Source organism: Propithecus coquereli, unplaced genomic scaffold, assembly GCF_000956105.1.
Source record: "Propithecus coquereli isolate 6110/MARCELLA unplaced genomic scaffold, Pcoq_1.0 Scaffold119, whole genome shotgun sequence".
Classification (NCBI taxonomy): domain Eukaryota; kingdom Metazoa; phylum Chordata; class Mammalia; order Primates; family Indriidae; genus Propithecus; species Propithecus coquereli.
This window is the reverse complement of record NW_012135969.1, coordinates 4,653,908-4,673,509: the sequence shown is the minus strand read 5'-3', so window position 1 is coordinate 4,673,509 and position 19,602 is coordinate 4,653,908. Positions and strand designations below refer to the sequence as shown.

Here is a 19,602-nt window from a genome sequence, read left to right as displayed (position 1 = left end):
TTCAATCCCCCTGCATGTCGGCAGCTCCCACGTGCCTAGGCTGACAACTGTGTGTTGGGAACAAAGAAGCAGGCTTGGGAGGCGGCGGCAAAGGACAGGACGGCGGTTTATATATGGCAAAATACTTCTCCTAGGGGAGTACAGACAGACCGACAGACAGATGAGGGCACAGGACTCTAGACAGGGAGGGGGAAAGGTTGGGCAGTGGTGTTTTCTAATCGGTAAGTGGAAGCTGCACCCCACCCCCAGGTGGGGGGTGGGGCAACATTGGCACAGGAGGTGGCGAGACAGGCATGAAGTGCCCATCCCTGAGGTGGGCAGCCGGGCAGGGCCCAGTCCTTGTTGGCACAATCGGCTCTCTCTGGCCCAGCTAGGATGCTGGGGAGGGGCAGGGCTGCTGGGCTATAGGGATGCGGAGGGAGAGGGATACCCCAGGGAGAGGGGGTACTGAGGCCTCTCCCAGGGGCAGTGGACGTGGGTAAAGAACAGAATCACGAGGCAGAGATAGAGCAGCGGCAGCAGCAGCCAAGCCCCACAGGGGAGATCCGAGGTCCCGAGGCAACCAGAGTGTTCCATGGGCTCCACACCCATGGAGTTTCCAAACTGTAGCTTTCACCTACCAGACAACGCTTCCTGGGCACCAAGCCACAGGGCTTCTCCCCTGGGGCCTCAGGGTGAGGGTGAAGGAGCAATTTTTTGGTTTAAAATGAGGCGGACCAGTGCTCCATGGGCTCCACACCCAGTTGGCACGGGATAGGGTTGGGGGGCTCAGATGCAGAAGGGCCCCCTCTTCTGATGGCAGCAGGCAAGGGATGTCGTAGGCAAAGCTCATTCCTGGGGTAGGCAAAGGCCAAGGAATGGAGGTGGTGGGGTGGGTAGCAGCATCTCAGGTAGCCCACTCCTCGGGGTTCTAGGCCCTGGCATTGCCATGGCCACGGAGGGCAGAGGGTGCTATATCTGATGCCTGCCAGTTCCCACCCAGACCCCTCCCAAGACAAGCTCCCCGTGGAGTTTCCATACTGTGGCTTTCACCTACCAGACAATGCTGCCAGGAAGCTGGGGGAGGGGTGGGCATGGTGAGGGACCCTGGGTCTGGGGTTTGGGGCAGAAGGCCCCCATGGGAAAGATTCTGTGGCCTCCTCTTCAGGTTGGGAAAAGAAGGGCCACTCCATTTAGGACCTTCACCTAGAGCCCCGAGTAGAAAGAATTAAGGAAGTGCACCTTTTCTCTGGGAGGGTGAGGGCGGAGAGCCCCCTAATATGGGGAAAAGGGGACATTTTAGCAAGGTGGATATCCCCCCATCCATCCACAGCAGGTAGGTAAAAACCTATAGCTGAGGCTTAAGGGCCTCCCAGGAGCTGGGATGATACCACCAAAGAAACCCCAAACATTGAGCAAGGCATCTGAAAGGAGGGAGAGAAGAAGCCCCCTGGAGGCAAGATACATCTCAGGTGCTGAGCCCCTCTGTCCCTCCCCTCCCCCGGGCCCAGAACCCTTCCTCCCATGGAGGAGCCCCTGCCTCTCAGCGGATGTAGACACCTCGCCCCCAGCCCTCCAGCTCATTCTTGTTGCGCCCCAGAACTGGAGCCCCACCCTCCGCGCAGTAGTGGGCCTTATTCTGGCCCCGGTTCCGGTTGTCGGTCAGCTCTTCCTCATAGTCTTCTTCCTCATCCTCCCAGGAGCCTTGCCGGGCTGGTGGGGTGCTGCCCCCTGCAGGGTCTCCAAGCCCTGGCCCCTCTGAGGGGTCAGTCTCCATGTCCACACACGAGTCTCCCAGCTCCGTGTAGGCAGAGTTTCGGCTGCCGGGGGTGTCGGCATCAAACGTGTCTTGGCGGGACAGTGCCCGCAGGGTGCCTGCCCGGCCTGGTGGGTGGCTGCTGGGGTAAAGGCCTGGGGGCTGGCCCAGTTCCCCCGGGTACTCGTGCACGCTGGCATGCTCCCCGGTGGCCCGTTCCAGCGGCTGGTCCCCGGAAGCAAGGTAGGGTCCCTGGTTAGCAGATGGACAGCACACACCATGCAGATGAGGCAGGGGTAAGAAAAACACAACAAAGCAAGGCAAAGTTAGTGACGGCACCAGGACACCTAGCCGGGCTGAAGGAGGAGGATGCTGACTCTAGGGGATGGGACCCTGGGGAAAAGGCTCTGGAGCGCAGTCAGAGGACAGACCTCAAGGCATCTGCCCAACCTTCTTAAGATGTGAGGACCACAAACTCTCATGGTAACCATGGCAGAGAGCCATGGACAATTAGTCACCACTTCCTCAGTGCATGTCATTAATGCTAGCTTGGGGTTAATCAACATTAACAGCTCATTAGTACCGCCACTCGTTAGTGGTTGATTGGGTTAGTCACTGTCTCCAGTTTTCCAAATATATTAAGAGGGGATTTCAGCTCAAACTCACTGACCCTGGCTTCTTCAGCCCACACCAGATCCCAGTCATAGGTTTCCAGCACCCCAAGATTGATAGGATCCCTCCTCTGCCCCCAACAAAGACTCAAAGCAGCAGGCTGGTTGATGGGTCCTCCTCCCCCACTGGAGATAATGAAGTAGCCCAATGTCCTCAACGCCAAATGCCACTTGGAGGTGAGCTGTTGGCCACTGCCACCATGGAGGTTGCCAAGTGGGGTACAAGGAGAGGCCTGGGTTCTTGTCCCACCCCTGCCACTTCAAGCAGTGTGACCCTGAGCAAATGATTCCCCTCTTTGTGGCCCGGTTTCGTGGTTGTAGTGTGATAGGGACTAGACTACAGCAGCAGTTTCCAAGCTGTTCCCTGTTCCTAGGGCAGGATAGGGAGGGCACAGAAGTGCTTCAGGGGTCCCTGTGGAGGTTAAGTGGAGGCCAAGCCCCTAGCTCCCTTGGAGCAGAGCAAGGATGCCTTATCTGTATACTCAGCAACCACGTCAGATTCAGTTAATAAGTGGGCTCTGTTGCTGAAAACAAATGTGAAAAGCATCAGTCTAGAATGATTTCATGGGTTTCTTCTGGCTCTAACCTAGAACCATAAACTTAAGTGGTGTGGTCTCAGAGATGGGCTGTGGCACCTATGGGAGGAGGGTGAGGCAGGATGGGGTACCCATGAGAGGGCCTTTCCTGAACTCTCTTCAACTGGGAGAAGGGTGAAACATACAGCACCAACTCATAAACGATGCTGCATTCTGGGTCTGTCCCGGGGTTAGGGCTCCGAGGGAGAAGCAGTCACTCTGGGCTTAATGGCTCCTGCTCTGTGGGTTTCCTTGGGTTTGAGGGCTCCTGCTCTGTTGGGTCTATAAAGGGTGTGCAGTCCAGCCAATGATTATATCAGTCTTCCTCATAGTTCCTTCCTAGTCCCTTGTTTTACAAGGGCCCCAATGGGCTCTCATATCTAGCAGGCAGCAGATTAATCCTATGGAACCAGGTCCAGGGAGGCAGCACCAGCCAACCCCCGTCCCATCAAAAACCACAGACACCAGAAGCTGCCTCTCACCACATTTTTTACAAAATAAAGCTCTTCCCTTCCTTCCCCATGTTCCCTGCACACCAGTTCTGAACCCTGGGCGGGAGGGAAGACGGGCGGGCACCCGCTACATGGCGTGCTCCTGCTGCTGGGGCACCGTGCTGCCGCCCCGCTGCGAGGCGTCCAGCCCGCCCCAGAAGCTGAGGTTTCTCCTGAGCGAAGTGAGCACCTGTACCTGGAGGTTGGAGACAGGGGCAGGGCTGGCAGCCAAGGCTGCGGTAGCCATCGTGCGGTTCAGCAGTGGATTGGGCGGCGTGCTGCTGGGCGGGTGTGTGGCCTTCCAATAGGCTTCCAAGTACTCAGCCAGGTGCTCGCACGCATCCTCCAATTGGTTCTCGTCCAGGATAATGTCGAACATTTCCTGTGGAGGTGGGGTTAGGGGCGGGGCTGGGATGAGTGGGGGCGTGACCAAAGGGGTTGAGGGTGTGGCCTGGGTGCAGTGGGTGGAGTCAAGGGGTTGAAGGACAAGGTTAAAAACAGGCCTCTCGACGTGGAGGAAGGGAAGGAGGGCTCTCAGATCTACAGATTGACAGAGCTGCAAGAGGTCTTGGCACTCAAATAATCCAACTCCCTCATGCTACAGATAAGGCGACCAAGGCTGGGAGAGGGGGGCTTGATTCTCCACCGAGAAAGAGTGCTTCTGGGGCTTGAACCCAGTCTCTGCCTGTCCTGCGCTCTTCCCCTGAAGATCAGTCTGCACCTATGGACCTGGCCCAGGTGTTCCTGGTCACTCTGTGTGTGTCCCATGCAGGCCAGAGGAAACCAGGACAACCCAAATGTCCTTCCTCCCTTCCCTTCCCCTGGGTCTAGGCACTCACAGGAGGACACTGAGCCAGCTTCTCCGAGGCTGCTATTTGGACATTGAGGTGTTTGGACTGAGACTTCCCTCGGGACTTGATGAGCCTCTGAAGTACCTGGTTTGGGGAGGAGAAAAGGAAGAGGAGCTAGAGGACCCAGCCAATGCACCCATCAGAAAGGCAAGTCCTGGTTGGATCTGTGTGAAGAGCCAGTGTCAGGGCTAGGGAAAATGCTCAGTGACTCCCAGCCCTGAGCACCTCTGCAGAAATGATCTCACAAGCCCTGTGTCTACCCTATACTATGCTCCAGCTCTCTCCTAGGTCTCACACCAGCCTCTCCTAGGGGCTCCATGAAGGGTAGTAATTCTCCTTCCCAACTCCTCTGACCTTGTTTAAAGGCTTCATTCCCCAGGCCTCCCCACCATGTTAATAACAGCAACAACAGTCTTCCTTTATGGGGTGCTTGCTATGAACCAGCATTGCTCTGTGCTTTTCACATGATCAGTTTAGTCTTGACCATAACCCCATTAGGTAGCCACTACTGTTATTCTCATCTCAGTAATCATAATAAAATGCAAAACCTAAATCTAATCATAAGGAAAAATCAGACAAACCCAAACCGAGCGACAGTCTACAAAACAGCTGACCTGTATGCTTCCAAATGTCAGCGTCATGAAAATCCAAGAAAGGCTGAAGAACTGTTCCAGAGTAAAGAAGACTAAAGAGATATAACAACTAAATGCAACGTGATCCTGGGTCGATTCCTTGATTCATAAAGGGCTCTATTGGGACGACTGGTAGAAACTGAATATGGACTGTATTTTAGATAACATTTCTTGAGTTTTATAATTGCACTATGGTTATGTAAGATAATGTCCTTGTTTAAAGATATACAATATCTACAACTTACTCTCAAATGGTTCAGGAAAATACACACACACAGACAGACAAGGATTGCATTTGACTAGTCTTAAAAAAAATAAAGTAAAAGTAAAAATTTTCAAAATTAGTGAATCTGAAAAAAATTAGACTATATGTTTTAAGTGGCTGAATTAAATGGGATGTGAACTCTATTCAATAAAGCTATTAAAAAATTAGTGAATCTGGGGCCAGGTGCGGTGGCTCACGCCTGTAATCCTAGCACTCTGGTAGGCCGAGGTGGGAAGATCTCTTGAGCTCAGGAGCTTGAAACTAGCCTGAGCAAGAGCGAGACCCTGTCTCTACTAAAAATGGAAAGAAATTAGCCAGACATGGTGGCGCATGCCTGTAGTCCCAGCTACTCAGGAAGCTGAAAGGTATTCTTGCTACACTTCTATAAATTTGAAATTATCTGGAAATAAAAATCTTTTTACAAAATAGAGCAGATATAATGCTTGTAGGTACCAGGCATTTTGCATGGTTAATTCATTTATTTAACCATCACAACAACCACTAGAGCATGGCCTATGAAACTAAGGCATAGAGATGTTAGGTGACTTGCCAAAGGAACACAGAGCTGGTAATGACAGCCCTAGGGTATAGACCCAGGCAGTATGGCTCCAGAGTCCCCTGCCCTTAACCTCAGTGGGGGGAATGGAAGCATTGGTTACCTTCTAGTTCACAAAGTGTTTTTGCATCCATTATCTTATTTGATCCTTTCAACCACACCCAGAAAGTACTTAAATCCCATCATCTCCTTTATCTCATTAGAAATTTAGGACTCAGAAAAGTTAAGTAACTGGCTCAGCTCATGGGATGCCACCGTGGGATGTAACAGTTACCACTGCTGGCTGCCATCAGGAATCAGACTGTATACTAGGCCCCTTACATCAATTCTCCCAACAATAACACAAGAGAAGGACAGTAACTCCATTTTAGAGGTGAAGAAACTGAGGATCAGGGGCTAAATAATTCCTTCACAATTCAAAGCTCAATAAAAAAAAATACAATAACAATGATAACTATATAAACCAATCAGAGCTAGGATTTGAACCCTGTGCTGTCTTCTAACTTCAAATCTTTCACCTAATCTCTTCCTCTGTGTTTCTCAAATCTCCGCTAACACCTAGAAGGGAAAGTTAATGAGCTGCAATATGACAAAGAAGTAAATCAGCCTTCCCACCGATTTCGTCCTTATCAAAATCCAAATGAGGACAGTGCAGCAAAAAGGCTGACCTCCCAACTGCCAAGCAGCTGGGTGGCGCTGGGACAGAAAGCATAGAATTCTTTCAGTTTTCTGGTCTAAGGATGGGAGGTCAACCAGGGTGGAGACAGGGGACTGGTCTGCAGGACCCTAAGTATAATTTTTTTCATTATTTTTGAGAAAGAGTCTCACTCTTTCACCCAGGCTAGAGTGCAATGGCATCATCACGGCTCACAGCAACCTCTAACTCCTGGACTCAAGCGATCCTCCTGCCTCAGCCTTCTAAGTAGTTGGGACTACAAGTGCACACCACAATGCCCAGCTAATTTTCTATTTTTAGTAAAGATGGGGTCTTGCTCTTGCTCGGGCTGCTCTTGAACTCCTGAGCTCAAGTGATTCTCCTGCCTCAGCCTCCCAGAGTGCTAGGATTACAGGCTTGACCCACCTCACCTGGCCCCTAATTATAATATTAATAACACTTAATATGTTGTACCAAACCCTCTGCTAAGTGCTGTACATTCATATTAGGTTGAATCTTCACAATATGATGGAGTTTTCAGAAAAGGAAACTAAGGCTCGAGGAGGTTAAGTCACACGTTTAGTAAGCAGCAGAGCTGGGATTTAAACTCAAGTAGCCCAACTCCAGAGCACTCTTCTTAAACCATGCCGTCCCTGCCGTCCCTGCCAGGGTCAGGCTCCAGCACCCACCTTGGGAGAGGTGATCTTGATGTAAACAATGATGGGGGCCAGCGAGGTCTTGGACAGCTGAGCTGGGTGGTTGATGGTGTCGGCATCCAGAGCAACCAACTGAAGGGTCCGGGCCAGCTCGAAGATTCTCTCGATCTCACTCTGCACCTCAGCTGGGGCATGGAGTCATGGGGAGGAGGGAATGTAAGGTGGCCCCGCAGGAGGCAGCGTGCGGAGGGAACACTTCTGGAGATGGACCTACTCACCACCTCCCACCCTTCCCACATCTCCCACCCCTCCCAAGGTCGGGGGAAGAAGGCAGGGATGGGCTCACCCAGGCTGGAGCGTGTGTTGGAGCGCTCGATGATGATGTGCTTGCTGGGGTTGTTGAGGACTGAGCGCTTAGCCAGGGAAATGTCCGCTGTCACACGGGTGATGGAGATCCTGGGGGACAGGGTGGGGAGGCAGTCCAGGGCTGGGGTGAGCTAGAATGCCCTGCCCACTGCCCCACTCCAGGCTGCCTCCTGTCCCTCAGTCAAGAATCCCAGGACTGTCATTCAAGGTGTCCTGCCCAGGCCCCCAGCAGCAGACAGCTGTGGCGGGAGTGGGAAGCAGTTCCCAGGGTCTTACCTGCCATCAAACCGATGCTTCAAGAAATCAAATAAAGCTTTCTGCATCATGTCTGTAACCTGGGTTTGGGGGTTGAGGGAGGGAGGGAGGAGAAGTCAGGCATTTAAAGCCACTCAGGAGATTGGGCTGCTGGGTATTCGCACCCTCATGGACCATTTTCTTCTGAAATTCCCGAGATGAATGGGCCTCTATGGGGGTGGAGGGGTCCTTCTGGGTCTGAGGGGCCTTCAATGCAGTCTCTGATTCCAAAGGTTCTTCCAGGTGGTATCTCTGGGAGGGCTCTTCTAGGGGGGGTTCTCTGGGGTCTGGGTCCTTCCGAGTGGGTCTCCCTGTGAGTTGGGCTCCTCTGGGAGTTTTCTCTGAAGGTCGGTAGCCCTCTGGGGATCTGGGTCCTCTGGGGGGTCTCTCTGGGGTCTGAAGACCTTTCTATGGAATCTCTCTGAAGGGCTGGGCCCCTCTGGGTGCACTCCCCTTTAGGGGCTCCTACCTCATAGCCCTTGAGCGATGGTCCCACCAGGATGATGGGCCTCATGGAAGGCACCACGTCATAGGGGGGCACATGCTCTGCCTGGGGGAAGCAGGGAGGGGAACCCCAGAGTGGAGATGGTATCAGCCCCTCTCCCCCAGACTCAGGCTCCCCCATGCATCCATTCCTCCCCCTGGTCCCAGAGCCCAGAGGTGGGGATCACGGTGGGGGTGGGGAGGGATGGCCAGGGAGAGCCAGGGAGGGAGGAGAAAATGGGACAAATATGGGAATGGGTGTTAGAAGGTCCCCCTAGCTCATCCCAGGGAGTGGGAAGGGGACACAGAAAGCTGTGATACTCACCGACTTCTGCTTCTGTTTGGCTGGGTCCAGAGAATGCCAAGAGAGGGGGTGGGGAGGAGGGAGGGAAGGGGACCCAGGCAGGGGCAGAGGGCAAGGAAGGAGCCAGGACAAGAGAGGGAGGGAGAGCGGGCAGACCAGGAGAGATAACAGGGCATGCGTGTTAGTGACAGACAGAGCCAGAGAGAGGGGACGGGACCCCATGCCAAGGGCGAGCCAGAGATGGCCCTGGATGAGGGCTGGGAGCAGGACTGACAGTCAGTCCAGCGAACTTGGGAATATGCAGACACATCCTCTCCCCCTTCTAGGTCTTGGAAAAGAGCCGGAGAGGACAACAGCCCCTCACTTGGCACCCACCTCCTGCCCCAGTGCATGCCAACCTGCCCATTTTAAGGGTTCCGTTGACTGTGTTGCTCTGCAGCCAGTAGACGACCCCCCCACCCCTGCAAGTGCCCACCCATGGAGTCGAAAGAGGGCAAAGAAGGAATGCCATTCTGCTCCCCACTTCACATGCCGGGGTGGGGCAGACACTGGACAGTCCACTGGCAGTGAGGGGAAAGGTCAGGTGTTGTCAGCACCAGACCCTGCCTCCTCAGGTGGGCAGCCCTCCAAGGGCAAGAACCAGCCCTTCCTGGGGAGCAGGCCAGGGTGAGGCTGTGCTTGGAGATGACTATGCCCGCACCACCCTTCCCTCCACCTCTGCAGGAAGCCCCGACGCCCACAGAATAGGCTTGTACCCCACGTGAATCCATTCCAGCCCCTCCCCACCACCAGAGAGCTGGGCCCTGACTCCCCCGCCTCTTGCCAGAACCCAGCAAGAATTACCTTCTTAAAGAAGGGGATGCGTTTGCCGTGGGGTGGCGGGGTGGTGACACTGCTAACACTAGTCTTGGCAGAGCCACTCTGCTCAGCAAGCTCTGCCTCCTCCTCCTCTAACTCTAGGGGGTCTAGTTCAAAGGCTAAGTTAGTCATTTCGTTACCTGGACCGGAGAGTCAGGAGAGAGGGAGGAGGGAGGCGAGGTGGGGAGGAGTGAGATGGACGTGGAGACACAGTACAGAACGCAGGGGTGGGGGTGGGGAGAAAAGAAAGAAGAAGAGGTGAATGGAACAGGGCTGGGAGAAATGAAGGGGGGCAGGGGAACCAGGCAGAGAGATGGAGCTGCCAAAGCAAGGGCAGAGGAGAGACGTGACAGGCCCAGCCTGGGGGTATCCTACTCTTCACGGACAGGGCACCACCGCACGTGTGTGGGGGACTCAGGATTGGGGTGCCTCCTACTGCAGGGGAAGGAGGAGCCGGGCAGTGGGGAGACCACCCCACCCAGGAGCTGCCCCCCAAGCCCCTGGGTGGCAGCAGCTCTTACCACTGGCAGGGGGCGTGGGGCGGCGCGTGCCAGTCACCACGTCTCCCAGACTGGAACTGGAGTTGTCACCTGATTTGCTGTGTGAGCAGAGAGGCAAATGGAGCTTGTGAGCAAAGAGGTAGGCGTGGGGGTGGGGGAGTCTTGTCCTCTCACATGCCGCACCCCCTCGAGGTTCTCCAGCCCCGCTGGTGAAGCCACGGGCAGCTCTGTGCCCTCAGGGCCAGAGGTCAACCCCTGAGGCCTCGTCCCGGCTGGATGGCCTCTCCTGGGGTTGGGAGTGCCCACCCCCAGCCAGACACCTGGAGCTGAGGCGGTTCTGGCGCAGCTTCTGTTCCTGCAGCAGGCGCAGGCTGTCCAGTTTGACGGGGCTGGGGATGAAGCCAACCTCACAGCCCTCCTTCACCAGCCGCCCGATCCACCAGTCATTATTGTATTTCTGTGAACAACACGGCAGGTGGGGTGGAGATAGCAAGAGGGAAGCTGGAGGTGCAAGCAGCAGTCACCCTCCAGAACTTGGGTTCCCTGCCTGGGGGTGGCACCCTCGAAGATCCCCATCCCCCGGCTCCAGCCTCCGTGGAGAGCTCTCAGTTCCCAGGGCAACTATAGGATCAGCATCCTCCCTGGCCATGGACCACCCCTCCCCCAGGACATCCCCATTCTCAGAGTCCCCCTCCATGTGCCCACCCTGATCTAGAAAGGCTGTAGGAGGAAACGCCGACACCAACATGTCCCTGGCACGTTGCCACTCCATTCAGGCCTCCTCACAGACCCTCCCAACAACCCTGTGACCCAGGCATTACCACCCCATTTTACCAGTGAAAAAGTAGCTCAGAAGGGTGCAGAGATTTGTCTAGGGCCACACAGCAGATTCAGCCCAGCTCTGCTTGGCTCAGAAGACTTTTTTCCCACTAGAGCTGTGGCTGGCCCTCTCCTGCCACCCACTCCCCTGCCCTCCCTCCAGGCACCAAGCATTCTCCCCACCTCCTTGATATGCAAGAAGTCCTTGGGCTCAAAGGTAATGGCCACTCCCTGCACAGGCACCTCATCCCCTGGAGATGGATTGTAGCCGACATTTGTCCTCACGGCAAATGCCACTGGCTTGGTCTAGAGGAGGCACACAGGAGAGGATGACAACCAGAAGGTCAAACTGCAGTGTAATGTACAACTTCCTGACGGTGGTGATCATGCAGATATTTGCTTTGTAAATTGTTCATTAAAATGTATACTGAAGCCGGGTGCGGTGGCTCACGCCTGTAATCCCAGCACTTTGGGAGGCTGAAGCGGGAGAATCACTTGAGCCCAGGAGTTCGAGACCAGCCTGGGCAACATAAAGAGATCCCATCTCTACAAAAATAAAACATAAAAAAAATTAGCCAGTCGTGGTGGGTGGTGCTCGCCTGTAGTCCCAGCTACTCAGAAGGCTGAGGCCAGAGGATCACTTGAGCCCGGGAGTTCAAGGCTGCAGTGAACTATGATTGTGCCACTGCACTCCGGCCTGGGTGACAGAGTGAGACCCTCTCTCTAAAAGAATAAATAAATAAATAAATATTTTTTAAAAATGCATATTAATGGTTTGTGTGGTTTTCTGTATGTACATTAACTTTTACAATGAAAAAAAAAAAGAAAGCAAAAAATAGAAGTCAGCCCTCTCAGTTTGGGGGGACACTGTGGAATGACAGGTGATGGTGATGGGGGTTGAGGGTACAAAGAATGAAACCCAGAAGGAATAATAATAATAATGACACTAGTTACCCTTTACTGTGCCAGGTACTATGTTAAATGCTTCATTCGTATTATTTGACTTATGCATCACAAAAATCCTATGAAGTTAAGTGGGATTATTATCTTCATTTTAATGAATGAGACAAGTTTCAGAAAAGCTGTGACTTGCCTAAGATCACACAGCTACTAAGAGCCAGGGCTGAGATTCCAGGAAGTTTGATTCTGGAAAGGAGTGGAAATTTTTAGCACTTATCAAGCCCTTATTATGGTGGAAACAGTAGCAGGCACCGATCACACTGTATAAGGAGGCAGGTATCGTAGCCCACACCTTGCAGGTGAAGGACAAAGGCACAGAGAGGGCCAGTGCACAGCTAGGAAGCAGCTGGGCCAAGACTTGACCCTGGCTCTTTCCAGCCTCTCTCTAAGGCCTGGAGGTGGGGGAAACAATGCCAGCACAGCCCCTCCCCACATCTTTTTCACCTTGGCTTTCTCAAGCTGAGCTAACGCCTGGCGCTCTGCCTCCTTCCTTAAGGCTTCCCGGTCCTCCTCCAAAGACACATCAGAGTCCGAAGGACGGCTGGTGTAGGACTCCGCTGAGCCCTGAAAACAGAGAGGGTCAGCTCAGGGCCAGGGCTACCTCCCCCAGCTCCTGGGCCTGGGAATCCACATAGGTGCCACCCATCATGGATGCCTCAAGCCCCCGCCAGCCCCGCACGAGGCCCCAGGGGCTAAGAAAAGGTGGTATTAGGTGGAAGGGGCCAGGAGCTGAGGTTTGCAGGCCCCTGGGAAAAGTATGGACCTAGAGAGGGTGACAGCAGCAAGCAGGAGGTTAAGGCAGGTCCAAGGACAGCTGCTTGGGGCCCAGGGAGGGGTGGGAACCTGATAGGGGCACACACAAGGGAGGAGTGCCAGGGGACACTCCCGCTCCTCCTTCCCTCCCCTGCCCCCAGCACCCACTGAGATAGACTCAATAGAGATCCAATGGCAGTCCTTCCAGGGACCGAGGCCACCAGCTTGGGCCTGAGCTTTCTGCACAATTGGCGGTGGGCAGCCTGCTCGGCAGTGGCATGATGGGACCACCACGGATTTTGCTATCTTCTGCTTCAGGGTGGAGGGAAATAGACTGGCAGAATCAGACCTCCCCATGCACAGCCGCAACCCTCAGGCTCTCGTAAGATCCAAGAGAACCCAAGACTCACAGTGTTGCCAAGAGGTAAGTTAAGAGCAGAATATGGGGCAGGCATTTCCCCAATACGTAGAGCTTCCAGGTGCCATGGTTAAGGCAGACTCAGATGTCCGGATGTGGCAGGAAGCTGGCTTTGACCACACTGACCAACCCAGAGCACAAAGAACTCCTTAGGGATGCACACACATGTGTAAGACAACGTAGCCTGGACAGACTTGACAGTGGAAATGCACAAGCTTATTCACATGTGTGCTTGGATGTGCAACTGCAAGCGTGGGTGTGCTCCATGGTATGTGCTGGCTGTGACTCTGCACAGCTATGCAAGCGCATCCAGGGGGGCGCCCCCGGTGTCTGTGTCCCTGACGGTGGGAGGCACGTGAGGGCAGGAGCCAGGAGGTGTAGACTTGGGTGTGACTGTGCAGGGTGGTGTTGGACGAGTGGTGGGAGGTAAATTGGGGAAGAGCAGGACTACAGAGATGTGGGGGGTCTTCCCCGAGGGCAGAAAAGGGTCACTTGGCCAGGAATGTCCATTAGCTTGGCATGAAGAGGACCTGGGAAAGAGGAAAGACCAAGTCCCAGCTCTCCGCAGAGGCCCCCGGGCATTAGTTGGTGCAGTTGCCCATCCCTTTCCGAGCCAAACCATGAAAATGGGAGGCTCGTGGGGGAAGTAGGGGGTTGAGGGGGACTAATAGACGGTGGAAAAGAGACATAGAGACGGGAGAGCGAAAACAGTTTAGCTCCCACCTTCCACCCTCCTGATGGGAGCACTTGGAGCCAGAGAGTCAGACACCCTGAGAGCCAGAGAAACAGACACAGAGATAGACTGGCAGAGAGGCACTCACAGACCACAGCACACTCACAGACAGACAGACAGACACACGCATCAGAAATGGCAGGAGACAAGAAACAGTGAGGAGGCAAGGAGACAGCTGGAGTGAAGGCCCCCGTCCACCAGATTTCCCGAGGGGCTGCTCTACCCACTGCCACCCCCGCTCCATCCCCAGCTCACCACCACCAGGGTCCGGCTGGGGCTGGGCACCTCCATCCCGGCGCCCTCAGTGCCTGGCCCTGCTGGCCTAGGGGGTGGCCCAAACCGAGTTCCCCCAGGGTGCTCAGGTTACAAGCAGAGTTGCTACATGTGCAAACTGCTAGGGTATATTTAGCTCAGAGATGTGGCAAGGACTGCCCCCCCACTCCCCGCCACCTCCTGGGGGTCAGAGCTGGGGAGCTAAGAGGAGAAAGAATTGGAGGCTGGGGTCTGACCCCCTGGGTTGGCAAACATTGAAGGAACCAAGACACTTTTCTGCCAAGATGGGCAACAAAAGCATGGCGCCATTCTTCCCAGCCCTGGCCCAGTCCTGCAACAGGCGGGATAAGGGAGTGATTGAAGAAAGGACTGTTCGTCCTGTCTGTTCGTATACTTAGGAAAGGGTGGAATGAAGGAACCTCCCAAGTCAGGCCTGGGCTCACATGTGCCAAGCATTGTAGAGACAGAAGAATCAAAAGAAGGGCCTTACCCCAATCTGTGGTGGATCTGCCTGGCATTACCCTCTCTCCTGCCCCAAGGGGGTAGAGGGATCACCCCCAGGGGCCCCTCCTCCCTGCTGTCCTCTGCCCTTGGATGCCTGGCCCATTTCCTCGTCAATGTACTCCTCTCCCTTGTCTGATCCCAGGCCCCTCTTGCCTTTTTTGGGTACCAGGCTTTGTTGAGATGCTCAGTAGTCATAGCAACCACATGCCTCTCTCATCACCTCTCCCTGAGCCTACAATGGCCTGGGGTTGAGAGTTAGGAGAGATGTGACAGTGGCAGCTTCCTGCCTGAGCACAGGGAACCCCAGAAAGCTATTCTCAGTCCCTCCCCTCCAGTCAGGGGTGCTGTACTACAGTCCTCTCTAAAATTGGGGACCTCATGCCACAATTGCCTCCCCATCACACTTTCTCTCTGCATATTAAACAGTCACGTCTAGATGTGAGGAATGTGTCTCCCTGAGCAGCACCTCAAAAGGGCCACAGGGACCCAAATGTCGTTGCTCTTCATTTCCTAGGACCTGCCTCTACCCCACTCTGTCACAGATTCTGGGGGAGGACATGGAAGCAGACAGCCGGCAGGGGGAGTGGGTGACAGCCCAAAGCAAGCTAGGAGGCAGGCCAGGCTGTCCCTGAATGAGATGACGCAGGCAGGCAGCAGGGGCTGGTGCCTGGTGCTGGGGGAGGGGCTGGGTGCGGGCGGGGGCTGAGGGAGTGGGTGCAGCTGACAGTACATCCAGGAGAGGTCACAGGGTGTCAGGGGGATGGGTGGTTCCAGGCAGGTAACAAATGACAAGGGAAAGGGTGCCTGGAGAAAGCCACAGACCCAGCTCCCGATATTGGCATCCACCAACCAGCCACCTCCCTCTGCTCAGCCCAGCCTCCCCCTTACCTGGCGGACAAAGCTGTTGGATGTGGTATCTGAGGACGTGCTCCCATCCGACCGTTTGAACCGCCCTTTCCTCTTGCTGTATTTGCCCTGGTGAAGCCAGGAAGAAACAAGAGTGGAATCAGAAAGGACTTTTCCCAACCCTCATCCACCAGCCCCAGAGCCTGGGGAATTCATTCCCTCAGCTGAACAGCCCCACCTCCACACCCCTGCATCTCCCTCTGGAGGTGGTACAGCCCGAGGGGAGGGAGGGTCTCCCATCTTCACAGAGAGGGCCCAGACCACAGCCAGGAGTGGGAAACAGCGTAAGAGAGCCCTGGGAGGCCCGCACAGAAACCCCCAAACCAAGCCAGAGAGGCTGGGAAGGGGGAGGCGCTGAGAGCGGGAGGCTCGTTAGCAGCAAAGCTAATTAAGATGCTGGGCAGGCTGCAGAGGCCTCCAAGGAAGGGAGAGGCTGCCTGCAGTGCTGGGGGGCGGAGAGCGGGGAAAGTCCGCCTCCCTCTCCCCCTCAGCTGGAGCAGGAGGCTGAGTGTGCCCGCCCCGTGGCTCCCAGGGAGGAGGAATTGGAAACCCAGGGCCCAGCTTGGCTTCTCCCCTGCACCCAACTCTTCCCTTGGCTTTTCAGAGTAGGGAGGGGTAGCAGCTCTGAGCTCTTGGAGCCCCAAAGCTAGCTTTCTGGGGAGGGAATGGGGGCAATGATTTGGAAAGCAAACATCCAACCCCAATCCTAGCCTCGCGTCATGGGTCTGATTTTGCTCCTCACCCCCACCCCTGCCCTGGCAGGACTTTTTCTCAGCCCCCCTCCTCACAAACACAGTGGCCACACCCCTCCCTAAGGGGGCAAGAGGGATCATGCTTCCACCCTCTACCCCCAGCTGCCACTGCCCACGCCTGTCCCCATGGTACCCACCAGGCTACGTCAATCTAAAAGCCCTTGGCCCCACCCCACGCGCAGCCTAGGACACAGCCCCACAGGTCCCTGGGGGATAGGCTGGCTCTTCGCTTGGGTGGAGTGGATACCGCCTGACCGCTGAGGCAGCCACACATTCAGGTTAAGAGCTTCAGGTATTTCCAGGCCTCCTGTAAAAAGGAGCTGCTTCTTATCCTCCCCAGCTGCCAAACACATACTTGGCCCAGCCAGGTCCAGAATGGGAGAGTGATTGAGGGTTCAGACCTCCAATCACTGCACCCAGCCTCCATCCTAGACTTTCTTTGGCCAAAGAACCCAGGTGAGCCATGACCAGCCTGGGGGCTCTGGCTCTTGGGACCTAAGGAGGGTGGACAATGGGAGAGACCTAGGGACCCTTCGAGGACCCTCCCTCCCCTCCCCATCTCTCGAAGTAGACATACACCCAAACTCTAGTTTTGAGGCTCCCTATAAACCTAAGAGGATCCCCCATTGAGCCTCAGACTCTTTCACACTGCCACCCTCCCCCAGGCTGGGCAAAGGGAGTGACGCTCAGAGGGACAGGGGACAGCTGAAAGGAAGGCCCCGGTCAGCTGCCTCCAGGCTCCAAGGGGCCTGGGGTGGAGAAAGGAGGTATTTTTAGGTCTGACCTGACACTCTACACACCCATGGACCACATTGTCATGGTGGTTACAGTTGTTCCAGGCTGACCCCAGCAATAGAAGAGTTAATGCTATCCTTGGAGAGGGACAGTCCCACAGAAATCCCCTGGACACGACCACCCCACACCTTGCTGGTCACCCCATGGGAACCCACCAAGCCAAGCCCAAGAATGCCCTTTCTTCCGGGTAACCTAGGGACATAGGAAACGTGTGTGAGTGGGGGCGGGGAGGCAGACCCCCCTCCCCAAGGTAAAACCGCTTTCCCCCTCCGGACACTGAGTTGGCATCCATCCAACTTTCCAAACTTTGGAGGCGTTTTTTTGAGGCGGCAGGGGAGAGGGGCAGGGGAGAGGGGGAGCGGGGTAAGCCAACGTGGGTGTGGGGGGGAAGGGAGCTGGTCCAAGATAGGGATGGAGCTGAGGGGGCTGGGAGGGGGGCCTGGCCCCGGGCTGGCCCTTTCCCCACCCTCGAGAGCCAGCGTCTGCAGCCTAGAAGGCCTGTTGGCACCGCCCTCTGACCATCGCCTCGGCCATCTCCCAGTGCCACCCCCGCCCCACCCACACCCGCCCGGCGCCCCCAAGCGTGCTCTGCGTCGCCCCTCTTGCCTGGCTCGCTTTCTAGCCTCCCTCAACCTCCCTTTCTCAAGGCCCGATCCCCCTTACCAGCACCCCCACCCTCAGCCCACTGGAGCCAGTACCCCAGCAGCAGGGACCCTGACACCGGGGAGACTACGAGGCGAGAGTGACAGGCGGCCCACCCACCCGCTCCCGGCTCAGCAGCACCGCAGCCCAACTCCGGGCCAAGCACCCATCAATCATTAACCCGCCAGGATGGGGGGTGCGCAGGCACCCCTCTCCCCTCCACGCCGGACATATAACCCCTTCCTCCCCGGCGCCCCTCGAGCCGACCCCAACAGTTTCTGCGTTCGGCCCCGTTCCCTCGGGCCCATCCACCACGCCTCACCTGTGGGCTGGGGTCGAAGACCTCCATGGGGATCTCCTGGGAGGGTGGGTAAGGGCCCCGGGACATGCTGGTCTTCTGGACCATGGAGAGGAGCCTCCCCTCCGGCCGCCGGCCCGGGCGCCCTCAGCGCATGGGAGAGGCCGTCGGAGCCGAGAGCGGCGCAGCGCAGCCAGTACCCGGTCCGGCCAGACAGCCCGGCCTTCGGCTGCCCGCTCCCTGGCTTCCCTCCCTCCTCCCGCTCTGGCCACTGCCACCGCCGCCGCCGCTGCCTCCGCGGAAGGTTCAGCATCTCCCCCCGCCCCCTCCGCTCCCCCCGCCCCTCCTTCACGCCCTCCCTCCACCCGCCCCGGCCCCGCCCCTCGCAGCCCCTCCGCCGGCTCCGCACACACAATGGGAGGGTGGCCATGGCAAGGCAAGCCTCTCCCGGCTCTCGAGGGGGGCGATGGTTGGCTTCTGACTGGCCTAGGGTGAAGGCGGCCTGCTGGGACCCGGCTGGGCTAAATCGGCCAAGGGGCTCGGGGGTGGAGTGGGGGGCGGTCCACCAGGAGATGCCGAGCGCTGATGGGGGTGAAGCGCGGATTGGCACGGCTGGCACCGCCCCCCTTTCCGTACCAAACCGCTCTTCCAGCGGGTCTCCCCAACCCATTCCTGCTTGGGCCACCGAAACTTCCCGGTCCCGGTGATCCTGGAACCCAGCTTTAACTCCTTTCTTCCCAGTGTGGGGTCCAGGCTGCCGTGAACCAAACAGAAAGGCCCCTCCCCCTCCAACATGGCAGGCTGAGGCTGGGACGGGGAGGGTGTCCTAGGGGAGATCCCAACAGAGATAGCAAAAGAATCCCAGAGACCCAGGAGTCCTGCCCTAATCAGTCGCTAGGATCCCCCAGGCTCCTCTGAAAGGCCAGGAGTGGAGCTGGGTGAGGTTCCCTATTCCTTGGAAGACAAAGGAAAAAGGAGGAAAAAATAGCAGAGAGAGGACAGATTCGTAAAATCAGATCTCGTGACCTTTGACCTAGAATTGCTCTACCTTTATCCTTGATTTGGGGACAAATATCCAAGGCCTGGACTCTACCCGCCACCAGAATTGGTGGAGAGAAGAGGAATATGGGATTCTGGCAAGAGACCTTGGTGCCAGTTTGGCTCAGGTTCTTTCTGGTTGTGTGGCCCTGGACAAATCACTACACCTCTCTGATGCTCAATTTCCTCTCCTATAAAATGAGTTTGCTGGTACTGTGCTGTCTTTTGTCACCTGGGATTATTGGAAGGATGAGGAAGAATTAAATGATGGATTGCTGGTGTGTTTGGAGAAGCTGTAAATTGCAGTGGTCAGTCACAACAGGAGGACTCATTCCCTCTCAACTCTACCCCTTCCCCTGCTCCACAAAGAGGGCAGATGAGAAATAGAATGGAGAAGACTTGCCCAGGTCAAGTGACCCTAAAATAAGGCCAGCTTGCTGCATTCTGCTGGGAAACTATGGGATTCCTCCTCACCCTGGATTCTGATAAGTGAATGGCAGCCCAGGTCATTTCTCTGATTGCATCACCTTGGGGAAGGAGGAGCAGTGGGTGAGGATGAAGCCCATTAGAATTGTTCCATGAAGAATTCCAACCCTGAGCAGGGTTCCCACCTGCCCCTTGGGTACAAGAGAGTCTGACATGACAGGGAAAGCATGGGCTTTGCAATCAGGACGATCTGTATTCTCAATCTGTTACCTCAGCTGTAAAATGAGGATGACATTAATTGTGTTGTGAGGAAATGGCATAAATGTTGCTTCCCTTTCTCCTTCTTTGACTTTCTCAGCCAGGGAAGTTCAAATCAAAGAGATGGGGTGATCA

At 55.8% G+C, this 19,602-nt stretch overlaps 1 protein-coding gene across 3 annotated transcripts; it reads right to left on the bottom strand.

Annotated features, from left to right (window-relative positions):
• Positions 1-1,385: 1,385 nt before the first annotated feature.
• CACNB1 (calcium channel, voltage-dependent, beta 1 subunit) lies at positions 1,386-18,061 on the bottom strand. 3 transcript variants are annotated; one of them, XM_012661172.1, is made up of 14 exons: positions 17,770-18,060; positions 15,241-15,327; positions 12,116-12,235; positions 10,895-11,017; positions 10,213-10,349; positions 9,914-9,990; positions 8,556-8,575; positions 8,217-8,297; positions 7,730-7,788; positions 7,434-7,543; positions 7,121-7,272; positions 4,312-4,407; positions 3,669-3,854; positions 1,386-1,987 (listed from the first exon to the last, which is right to left on the bottom strand). In XM_012661172.1, the coding sequence occupies exons 1-14, from the start codon at positions 17,851-17,853 to the stop codon at positions 1,523-1,525; spliced, it is 1,797 nt and encodes a 598-aa protein (XP_012516626.1). In that variant the 5' UTR covers positions 17,854-18,060; the 3' UTR covers positions 1,386-1,522. The 3 variants fall into 3 exon arrangements, with proteins under 3 accessions (XP_012516626.1, XP_012516616.1, XP_012516634.1); XM_012661162.1 differs by lacking the exon at positions 8,556-8,575 and adding an exon at positions 9,378-9,532 and having other exon boundaries at positions 1,523-1,987; positions 17,770-17,853; XM_012661180.1 differs by lacking the exons at positions 1,386-1,987; positions 8,556-8,575 and adding an exon at positions 9,378-9,532 and having other exon boundaries at positions 3,454-3,854; positions 17,770-18,061.
• Positions 18,062-19,602: the final 1,541 nt, after the last annotated feature.